Source organism: Microtus pennsylvanicus, chromosome 8, assembly GCF_037038515.1.
Source record: "Microtus pennsylvanicus isolate mMicPen1 chromosome 8, mMicPen1.hap1, whole genome shotgun sequence".
Lineage (NCBI taxonomy): Eukaryota > Metazoa > Chordata > Mammalia > Rodentia > Cricetidae > Microtus > Microtus pennsylvanicus.
The window spans coordinates 97561501-97582805 of record NC_134586.1 but is presented as its reverse complement, the minus strand read 5'-3'; the positions used below and the strand labels follow the sequence as shown (position 1 = coordinate 97582805).

General features: G+C 48.8%; 1 protein-coding gene across 4 annotated transcripts in view; it reads left to right on the top strand.

The window, feature by feature from the left end:
* The window catches only part of Asap2 (ArfGAP with SH3 domain, ankyrin repeat and PH domain 2), a 151610-nt gene that overhangs the window by 53759 nt on the left and 76546 nt on the right, over positions 1–21305 (top strand). For all 4 annotated transcript variants that reach the window (XM_075984073.1, XM_075984072.1, XM_075984075.1 and 1 more), the window contains exons 2-3: positions 1678–1750; positions 18223–18368. In XM_075984073.1, coding sequence (XP_075840188.1) covers positions 1678–1750; positions 18223–18368 — 219 coding nt within the window. The remainder of the gene's footprint in view (positions 1–1677; positions 1751–18222; positions 18369–21305) is intronic.

Below are 21305 nucleotides of genomic sequence, written 5' to 3'. Positions count from 1 at the left end.
GGGAATAAGGTGGAAAGTGACAGAGGAGGACGTAAAGTGTCCTTTTCTAATTTCCACAGGCGTGTATACACCCCCAAAATGCGTGCGCGCACACACACACACACACACACACACACACACACAGAGTGTGATCCCACAAAAAGCCAGGCATAGTAGCAGATGCCTGTAACTCCAGCACTGAGGTAGTGGGGAGGATCTTTGGGGTACATATACCACACTTAAAATCTTTCCCCATATGCAGAAAAGCCAACTCATAAGAAATTTTGATTCAAGGCCAGCCTGAGCTATGTAATATAGCAAGGCTGTCTTTTTGTTTTTTTTAAATAGCTCTGTTTTTGCCTAGAGTCCAGGGTTTGATCTTGATATACATTAAGTTTCACTCAGTGAGTACATCCTATGGGTTCAGACAAACATACTGGTGTGATCAGAACTTTCTTTTCTTTTTTACCCTGCCGTGTGTCTTTTGATCAGTGTTCCATTTAAAACTGTCGGCTCCAATCTCATCTGTTTCTAACACCCCAGAAAACAGCCACGGCAGCGTCAGAATGAGGACTTACAAAGGTGGATGCTTGGAGCAGATTCAAGGGGCCTGGCTTTCTGATGTTTTTAGATGACAGGTCACCCTTACTTGGCCTCACTCTCCTAGCTCCCAGGTGTACGCACCCTCCTGTCACAACCATTTGGTGGCCTTTGATCTTCTGAGCTGTTAACTGATTGATGGGAAAAGGGAAAAAGTGTTCGCTCTGCCTCTTTGGTAGAAGTTTAGCTGTGACTAAATGCCTGGGGTCGACGAGTCACTGTGCACACTGTTGAGCACCTACTATGTGTGCACACTGTTGATCGCCTACTATGTGAACACACTATTGATCACCTACTATGTGTGCACAGTATTGAGTGCCTACTGTGTGCACACTGTTGCATCTACTATGTGAGCACACTGTTGAGCGCCTACTGTGTGTGCACTGTTGAGCGCCTACTATGTGCGCACACTGTTGCACACCTATTATGCGCAGATATCTTTCACACCATTTGCTGTTGTCCTGTGATGGCTGTGCTGTAAATATTTGCTGGATATTAAACATGCAAGTGTTTGCTTGATCATTCGGCCTTGCCAAAGCTGTTACAGCTGGATTCTGGAAGAGAAATCTGAGACTTGGAGGGGATTAGGACTAAGCCTCCTAAACACAGCTAATAGGCTCACAAATCCAAAACACTGAGCCGCATCTGTCCGGAGCGGGTCTGACTCCATGACTTGGCTGTTGGGACGCTCTTTGTGGGGAGGGTCACTTGGTATCCTTGAAATTGCCCTTTCCTCCAGGGGGAGAGGGGCAGACAGGGCTTAGGAACAGACAGGCTGGACAGACGTCCAGATGTGGTCAAGCCCTGTGTCTAGGTTCACTCACCTCTCTGTAGAGTCCTGTGCTCAGCAGGTGATGTGGGCAGAGGCAGCTTGTATGCTTCAGGTGCTGAGACACATGAGTTGATTTTCTGTAAACCAATAAAACTGCTGTTTGGTGCACTTTTGTATATCAAATTTTCCATACTAGGCAAAGCCTCAGCCCATAGAAGCAGCCTTGGGGCCTTGTAGAAGGACCCCCAGAAGGTTCTCATGGTTAGTGTCTGTAGTTATGATCTATGTGCAAATATGTTTTAATTCACATAGTCTTTGTATTTTAGGCTTTGGACGTCGACCGGATGGTTCTCTACAAAATGAAGAAATCTGTGAAGGCAATCAGTATCTCCGGGCTAGGTAAGTCCTCACTGTTGCCAGGGGCGGGGGGGGGGGGGGTTCTCAGTGAAAACACTCTATTTAAAGTCCTGTCTGGTTACCTCCCCCACTGAACATACAGTCTGGAGATGCTGGGATACCTGTTCCAGAAATAGGATTTATTGCCTGTTGTCTGGTTCGGGGAGAGTTCTCTTGTCTCCTGTCTGCCCCACTGTATGAACCCACTCCATCAGGCCCGGCGACAGAAGCTCCGCCTTCTTCTGTTTGGCCTGCACTGTGAGTCATGGCAGAAATCTCTCTGCCTTTCTCACTTCTCCTATTCTTTCCTTGTCTGGGAAGAAAATGAGTAAACATACAAACAAAGTCCACCAGCTGCCAGGTAATACTTGATTGACTTCTACATGTGCTGAAGGAAAATGAATTCACCCCAGAACTGGGGCGAGCTCAGCTGCTAGACCGTTTGCTTAGCACATGAAGTGAAGCCCGGGTTTGGTTCTCAGCAGACAGTGGCACACACCCATGATCATAATACTCAGGAAAGTGGAAGCAGGAGGCTTGGAAGTTCAAGGGTATCCTCAGCTATGTAGTTGGTTAGAGGCAAGCCTGAACTACGTGAGACACTGTCTCAAAACACGAGTCCCTGAAACTTTTGACTTAAGGACAGCAGGCCACAAAGATGGTGGGAGAGCCGCCCTGTGCAAATCCTATTAATGATAGAAAATATTTTTTTAAAAAGTCACCAAATGTCTGTGTAGTTTCATTCAGAAAAGAAGGTGGCAGCTTTCAAAAACTAGAAATAGGGATGGTGGCAGAGGCTTGAAAGAGGACTAGTAGATCCTGGAACAAAAAGCTAGCCAGCATGTGGGAGAGCAACCCTGCTAAGTTAGAGTTTGGATGCTCTGTACGGGTGTAGAAGGGCGTTCAGGTCCACAGATATCTGTACCTTGTGGTGTCTCATTTTAGTCAAGAGTAGTGATTGAGCTGGACGGTGGTGGCGCACGCCTTTAATCCCAGCATTCAGGAGGCAAAGGCAGGCAGATGTCTGTGAGTTCGAGGCCAGCCTAGGACAGGCTCCAAAGCTACAGAGAAATCCTGTCTCAAACAAACAAACAAACAAAAAAAAAGTAGTGTAGTGATTGGAGCAGGAGGACCAGATGATGTCATCAGGCTATGGCAATGCCTGAAAGCTCACATCCCACCTAACCCCATCCAGGATAGTATGAACATGGCTGTGGGAGCCACCCTCTGCTCATCCTTGGCACCAACGGCAACAAGCCACGATGGCGCGGAGTCTGGAAAGTTGTCTTCACTGAAGGCGTATGCCTTGAGCAGGCTCTGTGGAATAACAGAAGGGATAGAAGGAACACACATGACGAAGGGGAGTCCAGCCAGTCTGTTGGCACATCAGAGAGGCCATGTTACTGGATGCCCGAGCCTGGAGAATTCTAAGAGAGTGATTGGTTGTAGTTTGGGGAGCGGGACCCTTTGTCCCGTCCTGCCTGGCTAGCTTACACCCGAAATAATCACACGGAAATTGTATTAATTAATCACTGCCTGGCCCATTATCTCCAGCCTCTTATTAGCTAACTCTCACATCTTGATTAACCCATCTCCATTAATGTGTATCGCCACCTGACTGTGGCTTACTGGCATGAATCTAACCAGTGTCTGTCTTGGGCAGGAGAAACATGGCATCTGCCTGTCTCTGCTTTTTTCCTCCCAGAATTCTGTTCCGTCTTCCCTGCCTACCTAAGTGCTGCCTTATCAAAAGGCCAAGGCAGTATCTTTATTCAACCAATGAAAGCAACACAGAAACAGAAGAACCTCCTACACCAATTGGTCTTCAGTGTGAGATCAGAGCCCCTGGCACAGAGTAGCTGCTCTCACAAAGGGTGGGGTGGACAGGCCTAACAACAGCTTTTCCCTCAGACCTCCTCACGTCCTGGTCACTGCCAGAAGGAACCACCCACAAAATTAGAGATGGCCTAAGTAAGACATAGATGATGGACTTGGGTCTGGAGCCTCCGTACCTACAAAGAGCCCAGGCTTCCCTCTGGTCCAGTAAGACTATGATCAGGTGTAAACTGCTCCTCTTAGCCAACGGGAGGGTCCTGCCGATCAGAGCTATTGCCAGGGGATTGGAAAGGTTTCCCCAGCATGCTGCTTTCCACTGGCACAGGGCTGTGCTCAGCGGCTGCTGAGTTAAGAAAGCCACTGCCCACCTGGAGTGTGTGTAGCATCCTGTTGCTCCTCAGGAGGCTGAGAGCTCACTAAGGTATGCTCGATTTTGTTGTCAAATCCCAGATTTCACAAAGAGTTTAATTTTTAAAAATTGGACCCACTCGGGCCTTTTTGAGATTGTAATTTGAGGAATATTCTATTTTGCACGTCATATAAAAAGGATAGTGTATTTTGATCAGATTGAAAACAGTGATTTTGTCATCACGTGTTGAAAAGGCTGTAAATCAGAGATAATCTGTGTGGTGCGCATGCCTGGAGGCCAGCCGTGGTGTGTCCACACCTGTCTCATTTACCTTCCTGACCTGCATTGCTGTGTGCGGACCATAAACCTCGTGTGTTCCGAGAAGCATTCTAGAAAAATAAAGACACAGAGGCACTGCCGGGTCTGCTTACGATCTAACAGAATTCTCCTTTTTCACCTGGAAATTTGTGGACGTGAGCTCCGTTCAGACATGGGAAAGATGAGGGAGGCCCAGAAGAGGGATGGAAACGGGGCGGAGCACAAGTAGACAGTGTCACCAGAGCCACCCGATAATTTCAGTGTACAAATATGTGCTGTAAGGGGACCCTTGGTCTTTTCCATGTTCAAACAGTCCTTAGTGGGCCATCCAGGAACCCGGCAAGGCCTGGGCTTCTACATATCTCCTGGGCTCAGGCCACCCATCAGAGGTCCCTCCCCATGCCCATGTGCCCTAATTTGCCATTTTTTGGCCTCCCTCCATGTATCCTCTGCATGATCAGAATGGTGCTTCTCCCCAAGGCCCCAAGGACTTTGTTTGCTGTCAAAAGACCCTTAACTAATAGAGCTAGGAAGTTACCCAGTTCTTGGGGACTTTGTGGGTCTGTGTCTTCCTGAGGTCCCATTTGTCCAGCCAACTGGCTGTGCACCTGACCTTGGAGGGGGGTCTTCTGCTTTGGTCATCCTGTGCCCATGACCTCCATCACTCCAAGTTTGAATTATCCTATTAAGACTGTAAGTCTGAATTTTTTGTTTTCCAAGTCTGAGTTTTATCTTGGAATCTTTATTTGAGAACAGGTGTCATCTCCTTGGAAAGTCACCTGAGGAGACCACGCTTTCCTCCGGGTGTTGACGTTGGTCACAGCAGTCTGTCAAGTTCCTCAGGATAGTGGTGAGGGGTGAAGCGCTGGCTACTGCAGTTGGCTAGGTACACATTACCTGGACAGCTTCTGCTCCCAAGGCTGTCTGTCCTAAAAGAAGAGTGCCCTGTGACTGATGTTAGGGTTTAGTAACCCAGGGTGGTTGCTTGTCCAGAAAAAGTGGTCCCTTTGCTTGTGTTTGAAACAGGGGTGAGAATCATTGAGCATTTATGCCTGGCCTGCCCTATGCCCTCTTGGGATTTGTCAATGTCTGACCTCAGCTTTGTGTCTACCGAGACTTGGCTACGTGCATTGCTTCCTGAGCATGTGGTGATGATGTGTGTCTCTCCACACTCCCCAGCTCTAGTTACCTGGGTGTGACCTTCCCAGCCCTAAGTCTGTCTCAGGCTGGCGCCTGACAGGGTAAACTCTTCTTGACTCCCATTTCCTCTTGCTTCTGAAGCATGTTTCTGTCTGCCCAGAGGCTTAATGGAGCGCAAATTCTTCCTTCAGATTTGCAGGTGGCATGTGGAGCCTGGGTCTCACTGTACTGAGATCCGACTGATGCCTTGGTCAAGGTTCCTCTCCTTGCCCGTTTCTTCTAGAGGCCACCGCACTCCTTGGTTCTCAGCCCTTTGTCTCTATGGAGCCAGCAAATGGCCACTGGAGTCTTCTGCAGGTCACCTCTGAGAGTTTGAGCTGGTTGTCCCAACACAATGCTACATCCCCGTGGTGTGAACATTAGAAGCTTATTGGAGTTCTGTAGATTGGAAGTCCCTGATTAGGCTGCCGTTGTAGTCAGACTCTCGGGTGGGCACTCTTGGTTTATTATAGACAGTGCCTCACCTTGTAGCCCTGCTGACTTGGGACATGCTGTATAGACCAGACTGGCTTACAGAGACCTCTCCACCTCCATGGGCCATCATACATGGCCGACAGTTATTCTTGTGGGATGCCCTCCCTGGCAGGGATACAGGAAGCAAGTGCCCTGGGGTCTCTGCTCATAAGGGTTTCAATTCCACGAGGGCCCTGCCCTCTTAATTCATCTGAAACAATTTCCTAGCGGCTCCATCTCTTGATGTCAACACACTGAAGGTTTGGAGCAGACAATGAATCTCCTGCCTCCCCTTTTCACATTTAAGTACTTTAAATAAATTAAAAAAATAACATTGATTCATTATTCATTATTTTGTGTGTGGCGGGGTGGGAGCTGTGTGCCACATTGCCTGTGTTGAAGGTCAGAGAATAACTTTGAGGAATTCAGTTCTCTCTACCATGTGGGCCCTAGCAGTGGAGTGGAACTTGGGTTGTCAGGTTTGGTGGCGAAAGTGCCTTTACTACTGAACCATCTCCCCGTTATCTAGGATAATCTCATCTCAGCTAGGTTAGCATGTCTAATTTATCTACTCCTAATTCCTTTTGTCGGGCAGCTTGCAGTACTCAGGGGTTCCTGGGGTTACGGTGTGGGGGATGGGACATGTCCCTCCCTCATCGAACCTCTTAACAGTTTTGTCGATGGTTCACTCTTCTGGTGGTGAACCCCACATTAGTGGATTCCTGATATTCAGGCGCCATTAACACGTTAAGCGCTTCTTTCTGTTGCTTGTGTGTCTTTGTGTGGTTTTCACACTTCTAAGAGTTGTATATCTTCCCTCCTTGATTGAGCACAAGCCTTGGAGGTCAAGGGTCAAGTCTAGAGGACTTAGTTGGGGTGTTAATGGCATTCCTTGTATTGTTGGTGAGTTAACACCTATGCTTTACAGGTTGTGAGCTAATAAATGGTTTTTATTCTCTTACCCCCTGTGTACAGAAAAGCTTCAATATTGCCACTTAGCCCCCAAAGTCTTGTTTGTTTTTGTGTTTTGTTTTTTCAGGACAGGGCTTCTCTGTGTAGTCCTGGCTGACCTGGAACTCCCTTTGTAGACCAGGCTGGCCTTGAACGCACAGAGGTCCGCCTGCCTCTACCTCCTGAGTGCTGCGATTAAAAGCGTGAGCCACCGCCTGACTTTTTTGTTTTTTAATTTACCAATCTTTGCCTTGAAAGCTTTGCTTTGGAGGCCCCAGGCAGCAATTCTCAATCTGTGGGTTGTAATTCCTATAGCAAACCTCTGGTCTCCAAAACTAATTACCTTAAAATTCATAACAGTAACAAAATTACAGTGATGAAGTAGCAACAAAAACAATTTTGTGGTCGGGGTCCCCACAACATGAGGAACTGTACCAGAGGGTTGAAGCTTTAGGAAGGTTGGGAACCCCTGCCCTGGGGACATTTGGTTCAAATCACGACTGGACCCTACCTGTGGAGTCTGGGTTTGACAGGCCTGCTTGGAACTTCATCAAACAGAGCCCCACGGATAGAGCTGCTTTGTGAGAAGTGGTCCTGAGCCAGGAGCTATCAGGATGTCTGTTCCTTGAATCTACTAAGCAAGTAATTACGCTCTCTCAGGGACACCTTTTGGGGACTGTCTGAACAGGTTCATGAACCTGGTTTTTATGATGATTTGTTCAAACCGTTTCTATAACTTTTCCCCACCCACTGGACTGCTACCTGGCCTCTTAAAAAAAATAAACAAATCCTCGTTTATATGTATTTAAAACATCTCTGCTCTTCACCCACACTCTGTCTCAGCGTAAAGGTGTTTTCCTCGGTGCTGGGAAGTGGAAGCTGACATTTTTCATGTGTGTTTGACACATCAGCGGGTGGGAAAATTAGTCTCCATCAAGGAGGAAGCAGCGGGAGATTTTCATTTTCACTTCTAGAATTGTTGCATTCCCAGTGTTCTTAGGGGGAGCCCGAGTCCTCTTTACCTGGAATCTGAAGGCCCTGGGGAAACTGTCACATCCCCAAATAAAAAGTGCAGAGGAGGAAATGCTAATTTTAGCGACACTTTTAACTGTCTTCAAGTACTGAAGAAAATGAGCCTTCAAGGCTCCTCCCTTTCTCTCTCTCTCTGGTATGTGTGGTGTATGTTTGTGCTTGCTCACATGCATGTGTGCCCATGCATACTTGCACCAGCATGGGCGAGGTCCGTGGACAGCTTGTGGGAGTTTGTCTCTCCTTCCAGCACTTGGGTCCCAGGGATCAAATTCAGGCCATTAGGCTTGGTGCAGGCATTGCCACCTGGCCCTATTTTCATTAATGAGAAGCATATAATAGCTTAGGAATCAATATTTTATTGCATATTAAGAACGCACCACATCTGGTATGGTTTTCTAACTTGTCAGAGTTGGACAAGAATGCTGGAAAGCTGGGACCCTGCTACATGGTTGTGGTACCGAAGATGGACAGACACTTGGGAGTTTTCGGAAATCCTTGGGCAATACACATCACTGAAATCAAAATTTCTATGTGGAAGGATATTCTTGCAAAAGATGTTGGGTTTTTTTTGTTGCCTTCCCTATTGTGCCGAAAAGCCAGCACCTCCTGTTACAAAGCCTGGAGCAGCCGCTTGGAATGACTGGTCTGTAGAGCAGGAAGGAGTAGGCTCACGATGAAGTCCACAGCACAAAATCTATACACACATTTCTGGGAGGCAGAGGCAGACGGATCTCTGTGAGTTCGAGACCAGCCTGGTCTATAGAGCTAGTTCCAGGACAGGCTCCAAAGCCACAGAGAAACCCTGTCTCGAAAAACCAGAAAAAAAGGAAAAATAATAGTGAATTGTAACGTCATAAAACGGCATGTGCTCTGCTGGCCTTTGTAAGCGTAATGGTAGAATAGTAATAATAACAAAAAGCAGATGTTCACCTGTTTGCTACCGGCCAGGCAGTGTGCTAAGGATGCGGGAAGACTAAGTTAGGTACTGACCTTGGGCAGGCGGGGTAGTTGGTGCCCAGTTAGGGCATGGTGAGGATATCAAAGGAGGAGCGTCCAGCACACAGCTCCCCCAAGCCTGACCGTCCTGCTGAGCAGTCTGTAGGTGGTCTTGGCTGCTCACAGTTCAGAAGGAGGCGCCTTGTGCCTTAGGTGACCTCAGGGGAGTGTGAAGGTCATTGGTAAAGGTCGTTGTCCTTCTGAGTGAATCGAAGAACCTTGGAATAGGAGGGCCAGAGCTTGTCTTTGAGGGGTGCTGAAGAACTCAGGACTTCCTGCTTTAGAGGGAGAGGACGTGTGTGACACAGGGCTTCTCTGTGTATCTCCGGTTGTCCTGGAACTTGCTCTGCAGACCAGGCTGGTCTCAAACTCGGAGATCCGCCTGCCTCTGCCTCCCAAGTGCTGGGATTAAAGGCATGCACCACCACTCCGATGAATTGTTTTTTTCCTAAAAGATGGTTTCTTTGACTTAAGTACAAAAGGAACTGTGAGCTGCTCCTCGGAAGGTTCTAGCAGCGGATTGGAGAGGAGGTGACGATGGGGATTGATGTCTGGCGGTGTTTCCCGTAAGTTCTGGTTCTGGCTGCTAGCCCAGTGTCTCTGGTGGTTCACTGCAGTGACTGGAATGCACCCTGGCGACTGGCTGAGGGAATCCTGTCAGCAGTGATTGGCACGTTAATCACAGGAACGCCAAGCCTGTGGCTTAGCCTGTGAGCTTCAGCCTGAGTCACACATGTGGGTAGAGTTCTGATTGGTGGGAAACGCTCTGACGTCTTCAGTTCGGACTCCATGGGGTTATGTGCAGTCCTCCAAATTCTCTACATCAAACATGCCTGGAGAGACAATCTAGAACATTCTTGTGAATTTAACTGGTGCCTCTGCGAGCCAGAAAGTGAAGAGCCATTGGTGGAGCAAACTGTCACTTCCCCGGCGGACACTGTCACCGGCACTGCTTGCCTTTACTGTAAGGCACAGGCCAGATCACCCTGCTGAGTTCGAACCTGTCTCCTTAGTCGACAGATCCGGCAGAACTGCCACAAGATGGAAGAATTCTCCCCAGTGTGGTCTCCGCAGCAGTGGCAGTTCTTGAGTGAGGCTTTGGACTGACTTTGGAGGTGCTCTGACTGCCCCTCCCCAAACCCAGGAGCTGTCCTGGCTCCTTGGCTTGGGGTCTGGGAGTAGCATGGTAGAATGTCTCACCAGGTCATCATTGTAACAATGGGAATTGTGTCCCCAGGTGGATGAAATAAAACCCAAAGGGGAAAGGCTAAAAGCAACATCGCATCGCCTGACCAACAGGAGGGCTTCCTCCAGTAAAAGATACAATTGGATGTAAAATTTTGTCCATCACGTGCAGCGAAAGTCCCTTCCTGATTTTGGCCCCGGGACCCCTGGGCATTAGTGTCTTGAGGAGAGCTGCCTGCTGCGCCCTTACCTGGGCTCAGGCAGAGGCCCTGCATGAGTCAGGCAGCCCCCAGCTCATCTTTAGTTGCAACCTGTCCTGGATTCTCAGGAGGAAACTGCCAGAAGCCTCTGTGGCCTCGATGCTGGAGGATTTCCTCTTTTCCTCACAGTGCTGTTCCGCCTTGTTGTTTTCGGATTAAAGCTTTAGTCATTGCCTTGTTTCTACCCCACCTCTCCCCGGCTCATTTTTTCTCCCATTTTTTTTAAATTGAGAGGTCGCTCTGATTATATATTATTATTATTATTATTATTATAGCCCAGGTTTGCCTCCTGCTATTCACTGTGTAGCTCAGGTTAGCCTTCTAACTCACAGTGATCCTTCTGCTTCAGCCTCTCCAGTGCTGGGATTCTAGGCATGAGCCACACCTAGCTCCCAGTCCACCGTGTGTGTGTGTGTGTGTGTGTGTGTGTCTGTCTGTCTGTCTGTGATGTGTCATTGGTGTGCTTGTGGAGGCCAACAGGGCATTTCCCTCTCTTGCCTTGAGACAAGATCTCTCACTAAACCTTAAGCTTGCCTTTTTTGACTAGGGTGGCCAGCCTGTGAGTTCTTGGGGTGTTAACTCCACCTATCTCTGCCTCCTGGTAGTGGGGCTGCACGCATGCATGGCCATACCTGGCTTTTTACAAGGGTGCTGAGAATTTGAACTTAGGTCCTTATACCTATAGAGCAATCACACTTACCCACTGAGCCATCTTTCTAGGACTCCCCCATATACATACATACACACACACACACACACACACACACACAGCCACCCCTAATTCCTAGGACACACACACATATATACAGTCACAGCCTCCCCTCATTCATCTTCTTAACACAGGTTTTATGACCCTTTAAATTACCTTCCAGTTCTTTCTATTACCTAGGGGAAACCACTTCATTATCTGGTCCCAGGAGGCCCTGCATTGGTCGCTGCCTCTGCCCAGGCTCTGTTCCAGCCTTTGTGTTTGCAGGGAATAGACTGAGTTGAGCCTTTTTCTCTGGTAGAGGCTTGCTGCTTGAGGGCGAGGCTTGTTATAGGAATCTTTATTCATTAGCATCATAGACTTCCCACTTGACTGGGTTCTATTCTCTTAGATGATGGGTGCTTAGGGCATACAGAATGAAAGCACGGTGGACTTGGTGCTCTCAGTACCCAGAGCCTGTGTTCTAAAGGGACAGAAACCAGCAATATGATGAACGGGTCACGGGTCACACAGATCCGTCAGCCCTGCATCTTTGCTTGACTCCAGTGCGCAGTGAGCAGTAGGAGCCTCTGAGCTGTCTCTGTCCTGTCTGTACAGGATAAGGGGTTCTACCCAGGATCTCAGGCAGGGGTCAGCCACTGTTAGATCTAACCACTGTCAGAGATCTGTGTTGGCCACAGCCAGATTCAGTCCCTACCAGGGTGGCATCTGTTGGAACCGGTAGCCTTTGTGGGAGCTTTGAAGTGGAAAGGGCTCCAGGGATTGGAGAAAGTGCAGGGTTGGGAAGGAGTGTCCCCCTGAATGAAGCCAGTCTTGCCAGAGGAGGCACACTGCCTCCTTGCTCATGTTGTCTCTTCCAGGGAAAGTTCTGGGAGAGAATGACAGACTACAGTGATCTTTTAAAAAGTATTTTATTTTATGTTTATGGTGTTTGCCTGCCTTTATGTCTGTGCACCGTGTGTGTGCAGTGATTGCCTGAAACTGCAGTCACAGACTATTGTGAGCGCATGTGGGCACTGGGATATGAACCCAGATTCTCTGGAAAAGGAGCCGTGCTCTTTAACCACAGAGCTGTCTCTCCAGTTCCTACCACAGTAGCACGGTTGGAGAGCTAAAATGATCCAGCCATTGCAGCCGATTGTGGCTTCTTTGTGTTGTTTCCTGGTTATGGGGATGCCTAAGCTTGGCTTAGAAAGTTCAGTTGTGAGCACAGCCAGCTCGCCTGGTGTGCAGGAACAGGAATAAGGTTGGACGGGTGCTTGCCCTGAGCCTCCCTGACTTAGAAGCTGTGCATCCCTGGGCTGGCATCATGGTTGGTTCATTCCCTCACCTCTAGGACAGCACACAGGCGTATTCCAGGAAGCGTGGGGTCTGCTGCAGCTTGTTGAGCACTCGTTTTTCTAGCCGCCATGGTTAGCATTTGTTGCTCTTGCTTCATCCTCCGTCCTGGATCTTATATTTTGAAATTCAGATGGAATGTATAATTTTATTATCTACCCTTTTTCAAATTGGGTTTTCTGTCCTCCATTCCTATGTGCTGATTTAAAAAGCTGGCCCCAGGCCTGGAGAAATGGCCTCAGTTGTTGCAGGTGAGCTGCTTGTTCATCCCAGCCGCCCAGAACCGAAATAGTCACATAGAAACTGTATTAATTAAATCACTGCTTGGCCCATTAACACTTGCTTCTTATTGGCTAACTCTTATATTAATTTAACCCATTTCTATTAATCTGTGTATCGCCATGTGGCATTGGCTTACTGGGTAATGTTCCCAGCATCTGTCTCTGGCAGCTCCATGACTTCTCTCTTCTCTCCACCTTCTTCCTCCCAGCATTCAGTTTTGTTTTCCCCACCTAGTTCTGTTCTATCCTAAAGCATTCTTTATTCATTAACCAATAAAAACAACACACAGACAGAAGGACCTCCCACACCACTCAGTGGTTAAGACCGCATACTGTTCTCATAGAGGACTTACTTAGTTTCTAATACCCACAGCTGGACCTCCACAAGTACCTGCTCCAGGGAATCCAGCATACTCTGCCTTCATGTGGACTCATGCACACATCACACATGCACACACACACACACACACACACACACACACACACACAATCACACATATCACACACTCACATATCACACACACACAACACACACTCACATCATACACTTCACACACACATCACACAACACAATGACATATATCACAACACAACACACACATCACAAACATATACAGACACAATCACACATCACACACTCACATATCACACACACAACACACACTCACATCGTACACATCACACAACAATGACATATCACAACACAATACACACATCAAACACACTCATCACACACACGTAATCACACATATCATACATACCACATTTACACATCACACACTCATATACACTCACATATTATACAACACAATCACATATCACACACATAAACACCACACACATCACACACACACATACAATCACATATCACACACACATCACACACACATTACACCAAACATATCACACTCACTTCACATATCACACATACTCACACACACACACACTTTCACACATATCACATACACCACACACTCTCACACATAAAAATTAAAAATAGCTCCTTCGAAGCCACCCTCACGTGCTGTCCTGGAGGAGTGCTGACCCTTAGCCAGCGCGCCCTTGTTGGCACTGTGTGCATTCCCCATTCCGTTCTGCAGACTGCCTTCCCTGCAGCTGCACAGTGCTCGGTCAACCTCGGCTTCCCCCTTTAGGTGGACTCCTGGAAGCGGGGTTCTCAAACGGCGTGAGCATTTCCCAGGCTTTATTACAGACCACCATGTTGTCAGTTGGATGGTTGTTCTCAGCTCTTCATCTGGGCCTGACCCTAGAAATGAATTCTAAACCACCCCTCCCTGGGGATGGGAAATGACCTGTGAGGAAGTGAGGTCACCTGGGAGAGTTTACCTTATCCCCTTAAGAACTGTGTGCTTTCGGTTAGAGCCAAAACCAGGCGACAGACATGTTGGGCCGAGGCTATGACCTCACTTTGGAATATCTTTATTTGAACATTCTGTGCACATAATATTAATCATGTCGTCTGGGGAGTGTCTCACAGCGCTGCTATCGTGGAGTGTCTCCCTGAATGCTCCCCTCACCAGCTGTCTGGGTGGCTTGAATGTGCCGACTCAGCGGAAGCTTCTCAGCCAGACTCCAGGTGGCCACCGTCTTATGTGAAGCTGGGGCTTGCAGTGGCCCTGGGGGTGATGCAGAGTTTGGGGCCAGGTTGGCGTGCGAAAGTCCCGCCTGATTTTCTTCCTCCTCTATGATGGCATTTTGAGCTGTTGGTTTGACTGGAAGGGTGTGACCTTTGTTTTAGCCTAGGGCAGAAGGCAGGGACGTGAGCTGAGCTAAGGTGGCAGCAGTTCCTGGTGTGGAGGGAGAGCATTGGGCCGGCCACTGGCCACTCACTGTGTGACCTGATGCACTTGCTGTCTTCCCCATGTCTTGGCTTGTTCTCTGTAAAGGGAGGGCTAGGGTGGGTTCTTTCTCAACATCTTTAAAACAGGACAGGGTAGTGGGGTTTCAGGTTGAGAACCCTGGCATGGGCAGGGACTTTAATTAAACATGTGGAACTCTCCAGGGCTCCCTGGAGCTTCGCAACTCCCAACTCTTGGTGGTTCAGACCCATCTTTGGAACGTTGGTGCCTGGCATGAAGCAGTGTACCCGATGTCTCTTTCCCCAGGCGTCCCTGGTCCCTCTATAGAGAGAACACTGCCACTCTTCTGTTGCTGTGCCAAACGTTATGAATGAAAACAATCTCAGAATCGAAGTTGGAGGCGTTCAGTGTGTCGGCAGCTGGAGGTTAATTGGCTGATGCCAGCCCCTCCCCATCTTTTGTTGCTCTGCGTTGTTGGCTTGCACCCTCAGTGTTTTGTGCCACCTCGACTCCTCATCTGTACGTGTGTGTGTGTGTGTGTGTGTGTGTGTGTGTGTGCGTGTGTGTGTGCGTGTGTGTGTGTGTGCGTGTGTGTGTGTGCGTGTGTGTGTGTGCGTGCGTGTGTGTGTGCGTGTGTGTGCGTGTGTGTGTGTGTGCGTGTGTGTGTGTGTGCGTGTGTGTGTGTGCGCGTGTGTGTGTGTGTGTGTGTGTGCGTGCGTGTGTGTGTGTGTGTGTGTGTGTGTGCGTGTGTGTGTGTGTGTGTGCGTGCGTGTGTGTGTGTGCGTGTGTGTGTGCGTGTGTGTGTGTGCGTGTGTGTGTGTGTGCGTGTGTGTGTGTGTGTGTGTGTGCGTGTGTGTGTGTGTGCGTGTGTGTGTGTGCGCGTGTGTGCGTGTGTGTGCGTGCCCGCTAAGGAGGAGCAAGGAGCTGCCTTTGCCTTTTTAGATCTAGTCGTTTTTTTCTTGAATCACATTCTTTGGGCCCTTGATATATATATTTAAAATGATAGTTAGGTAAGCTGAGCACAAGACGAACCTAACCCTTGCCTCTAAAGTCCTTGCCTGCCTAGGCTTCCTGATACGTTCCTGTGTGGGTGGACCCTAGTTCATTTCATTCATCTCTTGAATTGATTGAATTCCGCACAGTGAGGTGTGGGGACAGGAATGTATTCAGAGAGAACCGGGATTCTGTGGTGGTTCCTGCAGTTTAGATTCCCATCTCCCGGGACCTCCCAGACGAGAGATTCTTGGCTCGGGATCCCAAGGACTGGAGCAGAAGAGGTGCTGCCTCTGAAGCAGGGGAGGTGAGAGAGTGAGTGTCCCGGAGAACAGCTTTCGGCTCTGAAAATGGAAGCTGACGGGTTCGTCTTGGGAACTTTCCAGAACTTCATTCCCAGGCTATTTATTTTAGGTTCCTATTTTAAGGTTTGTTTTTTTGGCAAAAGAATGATAAAAGCGTTGGAGTGCTCTCAATTCTTAGTAGGAAAATTTCCAAGTTGGGGGTGATCTGGAGCAATCAATTACCAGGCTTACGGGCGAATTGACTATTTTCACAGTGGGCACTGCCCCAGGCATACCAGGAAGACGCAGAAATTCAGGGCATACAGTCTACAGTGAGATACTTCAGCATATTTGAACCGCAAAGGAAGTGCCCATCACACACACATGCAAACACACACACAAACACAGACACCACCCATGCAAACACACATACCACACACACAACAATACAAACACACACACACACACACACACACACACACACACACACACACGCACCTTGGGCATCCTCGGGCTCGGTTTCTAGGCAAACAAACCCTAGAGCAGGGAAGCAACTGAATTTGCTTCTTGTTTTTCACGCCCAGTGAAAATGGCCAGTACCAGATATCTGCAGTGGTCATCAGTTCTGGGCTGAAACCACACTGAGCCTGCCTGACAACTTTGAGATAGTTTAAAAAACAAAAACAACAGTATGTGGTTTGGAAGGGGTCTGTGCTTCAGAGTTCACCACGTGTGTTAGAGTTGTGCATGTAAATATATGTGTTATATTTATATTAATATAATGTAATATATATAGTTATGCATAGGGATTATTGATCTACCTGTGTAATGGAATTAAAAAATCTAAAAACTGAGTACTTTTAGTCTTAGCAAGGTGAACTGTTTTTGATTTTTGAAAAGTTATTTATTATTGTGTGTGAGCACATGCACGCCACCGCACACATAGAGAGATCAGAGGGCAACTCCGTGGAATCCCTTCTCTCTTTCCACCTTCATGTGGGATCTGGGAATTGACCCCTGACTGTCAGGTTTGCTTGGAAAGCATTGTTACCCGCTGAGCTGTCTTGCTGGCCCGAGGTAAACTATTTTTAGACGTGAAACGTGTGTGGAGGAGAAGGGAGGAACGGGCCGGGGAACTGGACACAGTTAGGGTTGAAGCCGTGCAGCTTTGTTTCCCGGGATTGTTTATTTGATCTTGAGTCCCAGTTTTCTAGCCATGGATAGGGAAGTTGGAAATGTATTTGCTCTGTTTAGATGTCTGTGGCCACCATTACTGCTGTCGTGTGCTCCGTGTGTCCTTATCCTACATTGAATCTTTCTACATCCCAACACCGGGACCCAGCAAGCCTCTGTCGTTTATGAAACCAATACAGTAGGTTTAGTGAGGGTTTCTCTGACCTAGTAGCCACACAGATGCCCACAGAACTGGGGCCCAGATCTTCTGGGGGCTTCTCTTGTGATACCAACACTCTTTCACTTTCAGGAGGGTGCATGAGTGAGTGTGTGCGCATGCGCATGTGCACTTTTGTGTCTTAATTTGATTGATACAAACACACTTCAGGATTCTGTGTGTGTGTGGTGCACGAGCGTATATCTTAATTTGCTTACTCAATGTAGTCTAGAATTTAATTATCTAGAATTCCTGGGCCTCTTTCCGGAACCTCCCCACCTCAGGACTTTGTACATGCTAAATAAGCACTCTGCCACCGAGCGACAGCCCCAGCCCTGGAATGCTCTTCAAAATAAAAAGACTGAGGCCTCGGAATTTAAATTCCTCCAGTGTTTGCTAGTCTCCGTTAGCCTCCCCAGAAATACCCAGGTGCCGCTGGAGGCCACGGACATGGTGCCTCCTAAGCCTTCCAGTAAGAGCAGACTTTCTTGACAGTCTCAGTGACATGTGAGCGGAAGGAGAGGGGAGGTACAAACTCAGACACCCAGGGTGCACGACAGTCTTTAGAGCATCATGGAGAAAGGATAGGCTGGGATGGGAGTGTCCTGGGCAGGGGAGGCACAGAACAGAGACATTGAAGACCACCCTGTTGTAGGCTTAGTTCTGGATTTCAAAGAGCACCGTAGTCTCTCCGTAAGGAGGTGATGGTGGTATGTAGCTATGACTGGATGTCCTGAGCTTTAGCGGGAGAGGAGCTGGTCGGCATCGTCTACATTTCTAAGAGGGGCTAGGGCCCTTCTTAGACGAGTGGCCAGTGTGGTGATGAGGCCGAGGAGGATTCTGGGAAGCCGTGGGGAGATGGGGTACCTGAGGGTCTTGGTGTGTGCTGCAGATGAGGGAGCCGATGGGACACGTTCTCTCATGTTGACGGCTGCTTCCTTGGGTACAGTGGTTTGATCTTGGACTAGTAACGACTTTTCTTCAGCGTCTTTCTGAGGACACTCCTGGGCCGTGTTTGTGACCGAGAAGGCCCTGACTGCCGGGTGGGTCCACTAACAGCCCCTCCGCTTGCTTTTACAGCACATGTGGAGAACGAAGAGCAGTACACCCAGGCTCTGGAGAAGTTCGGTGGCAACTGCGTGTGCAGAGACGACCCAGACTTAGGAAGTGCGTTTCTGAAGTTCTCCGTCTTCACCAAGGAGTTGACAGCACTCTTCAAAAACCTGGTCAGTGTTCACCGTGTGCGCGGCTGTGCTATGTGAAATGTCTGTCATATTCCCCCCAGAAGATGGCCCGGCAGCCGGCCAGAGTGGTTTCTGATCATCTGTGGAGATAATGTCTGGTTTCTGCAGGGCTTAAGATAACTATACTTTCTACGTGTTTATAGTAGGTAAATTTGGAGCAAAGGCTTACAGTTTTAATTTATTTCTTTAATATGGCTTAAACTTAGCTTGACACTTTAAACACTCAGGCGCAGGATGGAATGGGTAAATTCTCGTGTCTTCTTCAGGGCCCCTGACTCTAGTTTTGGAAACCAAAGACTAGTGTGTTCTGATTGGTGTCTAGTATAGTTCCCTGTGGCTGCGAAGCGACTCCATGACCAAGGCAGCTTATAGAAGAAAGTTCGCTGGGTTCTCTGGGGGCTGGCTGGCTTTCAGCCCCGGCAGGTTAGAGTCTGTGACCATCATGGTGGGGAGCACAGCAACAGGCAGCCCGGCATGGGGCATGGTGCTGGAGCAGTAGCCGAGAGATCCACGTGCCACACCAGGCAGAGAGAGAGAGAGCTAACCAGGAATGATTGGGACTTTTGAAACCTCAAAGCCCACCCTCCACGGCACATAAAGCCACACCTCCTAATCCTTCCCAAACAATTCCACCAACTGGGGACCAAGCATTCGATATATGGGCCTATGGGGGGCCATTCCTACTTAAACCACCATGTGATAGAGGGCATCCAGGTTGGTCATATCTAATAGAACTCAGAGGAAGCAAGGTAACCTGTACTCAAAGTGCAGGGATACCATGGCTAGTTAAAGGACTTCAGGACTGAAAGAGAGGGCTGGGTGGCCCCAGGTGCAGAGAAACACAGGGTGGGCACCTGTGGCCACTGCTTGATAGCATGGGAATGGATCAGACATTCCTTGTGCTTGCAGCCCAGTACTGTCCTTGCTGTGGGAACAGGATTCTGAAGAAGCAGGCGAGAGGGTTTGTGGTCCTGCCCTAGTGGGTGGTTGTTTCCCCAAGTGGGGTGTGCCCTGGAGATCTCTGCAGCATTTCCTTCCTGTTTTTCTCCCTTAGCATCTTCTAAAGACTCCAGAAGGCCAGATCAGGCCACAGTCATACTCTCTGCAGAGGACACAGGCAGCAAATGTTTTCATTTTTCCTCTCAGCTTCTGCCGAGCAAAGAAGCAACTCATTCCCCGAGGCGGCGGCGGTGGTGATTGGTCCATGGGGCTGTGTCAGTGGGCGGGAAGCAGGGAGTGCCGTATATGAGTTTATTACAGGAAGGGCAGAGAAAGGATCGTCAGGGCTGTCTCTCTCGTATGTTTTCCTGAAAATACTTTCTTAGAAGGAAGTAGCTGTCACAACGCTCAGGTTATTTTCTCTGCTTGTTTGCCGGTTTGTTTTAACTTGGCTGAATCTGGAACCTCTTGGCATTATAAACTCTGTCCCTCTTTGTCCCTGTCCCAAACAGTGGCAGGCTGCACACTGCCTCTTGGAGCCTGCTTCCCCCAAGGTTGTGGCAGACTGGAGCTGGTGGTTCAGAACGGAGCCAGGGCCTCCTTTGCATGACCAGGGTAAAGCTCTCTAGAGGCTGACCTGGCAGGGTTCCCTAGGGAAAAGTCACTGTGGTCCCCGAACTCAGTGCCAAGTGGCCAGTCAGCATCTTAGAGCATGGCTTGTGGGCGCACAGCAGCATCCTCAAGGGCGAGAGACCAGTGTAAGCAGGAGAAAGATCATGGCGGGAAGAAGACATTGCAGCAACTGTGTGCATAGGACAATGGCCAGCAGACCTGAAGGAATCCTGCATGTGTATTGGGAGGGTGAGGTGTTCCTGGTTATTGGAGGAGTTCGGGATGTGGGAGACCATTAGTGTTTGAAAGTATAGAATTAAAATCTGCGGACAGCCAGGTATTGGGGGCATACCCCTTTAATTTCGGTACTCGGAAAGCAGAGACAGGCTGGTCTCTGAGTTTGAGGCCAGCCTGGTCCGTGGAGTGAGTTCCAATATAGCCAGGGCTACACAGAGAAAGCCTGTCTCCAAAAAACAAAACCAAAAAAACCATAAAACCCTGGGGGCTCAGGAGGTGGATTAGTTGGTATTGGTAGAACGTTTGCCTCATAAGCATGAGGATGTGAGTTCAGAGTCCCAGGATCCATGTATAAAGCACACTCGTAATTCCATTGAAGGCCAGATGGGAGGCAAAGAGATGGATCCCTGGAAGCTGGCAAGCTTGCTAGTCTGGCCTACGTGGCAACGTTGCAGAGCAATAAGGAGCGCAACTCATACAGAAGGCATCTGAGGACCAACACCCAGGTTGTTCCTCTGACCTCTGCACCTGGACATCTGCATTTAAGTTTTATGGACATGTCAAACACACACACACACACACACACACACACACACACACACACGACAAGACTGGGTAGAAAAAAATATCTCCCAGAAAACAGAACAAGAACTAAAGGAAAAACGTCAGTTAGGAAACCTAATAAAGATGAATCCCCCAGCTAGCCTTGGACACAGCAGCACCGTTAGAAACTCTGAGATGTGGCAATACCTTGAACTACTGAGGGAAAAATGGCTCTGCCTGGCCTCAGGCCCAAGCCGCTGAACCTGTGCATAGGATCAAAGATGTTGTCATACACAAGGCTCCGGACGGCTAGCCCCCATGCATCATTTCTCTGAAACCCTTGCTGGACGTGCTTTAGCAAGGAAAGAGGGAGGCTGGAGAGGGGGGATGGAGTCAGGGCGGGAAGGTGGGCACCGATTGAGGATGGAGAGCAGCCTGCCCGGCTCAGCTGGGAATGTTGGAGGCGGATGGGAAGCGTTTGTCCTCTCCCCACATCCCTGGGCAGCTAGTTTTTAAAATGTTTGCTCACTCATCCCTCTGGACTTTCTCAGTTTATTGTTAGATATAGACTAAAGCCAGCCAGGTGCT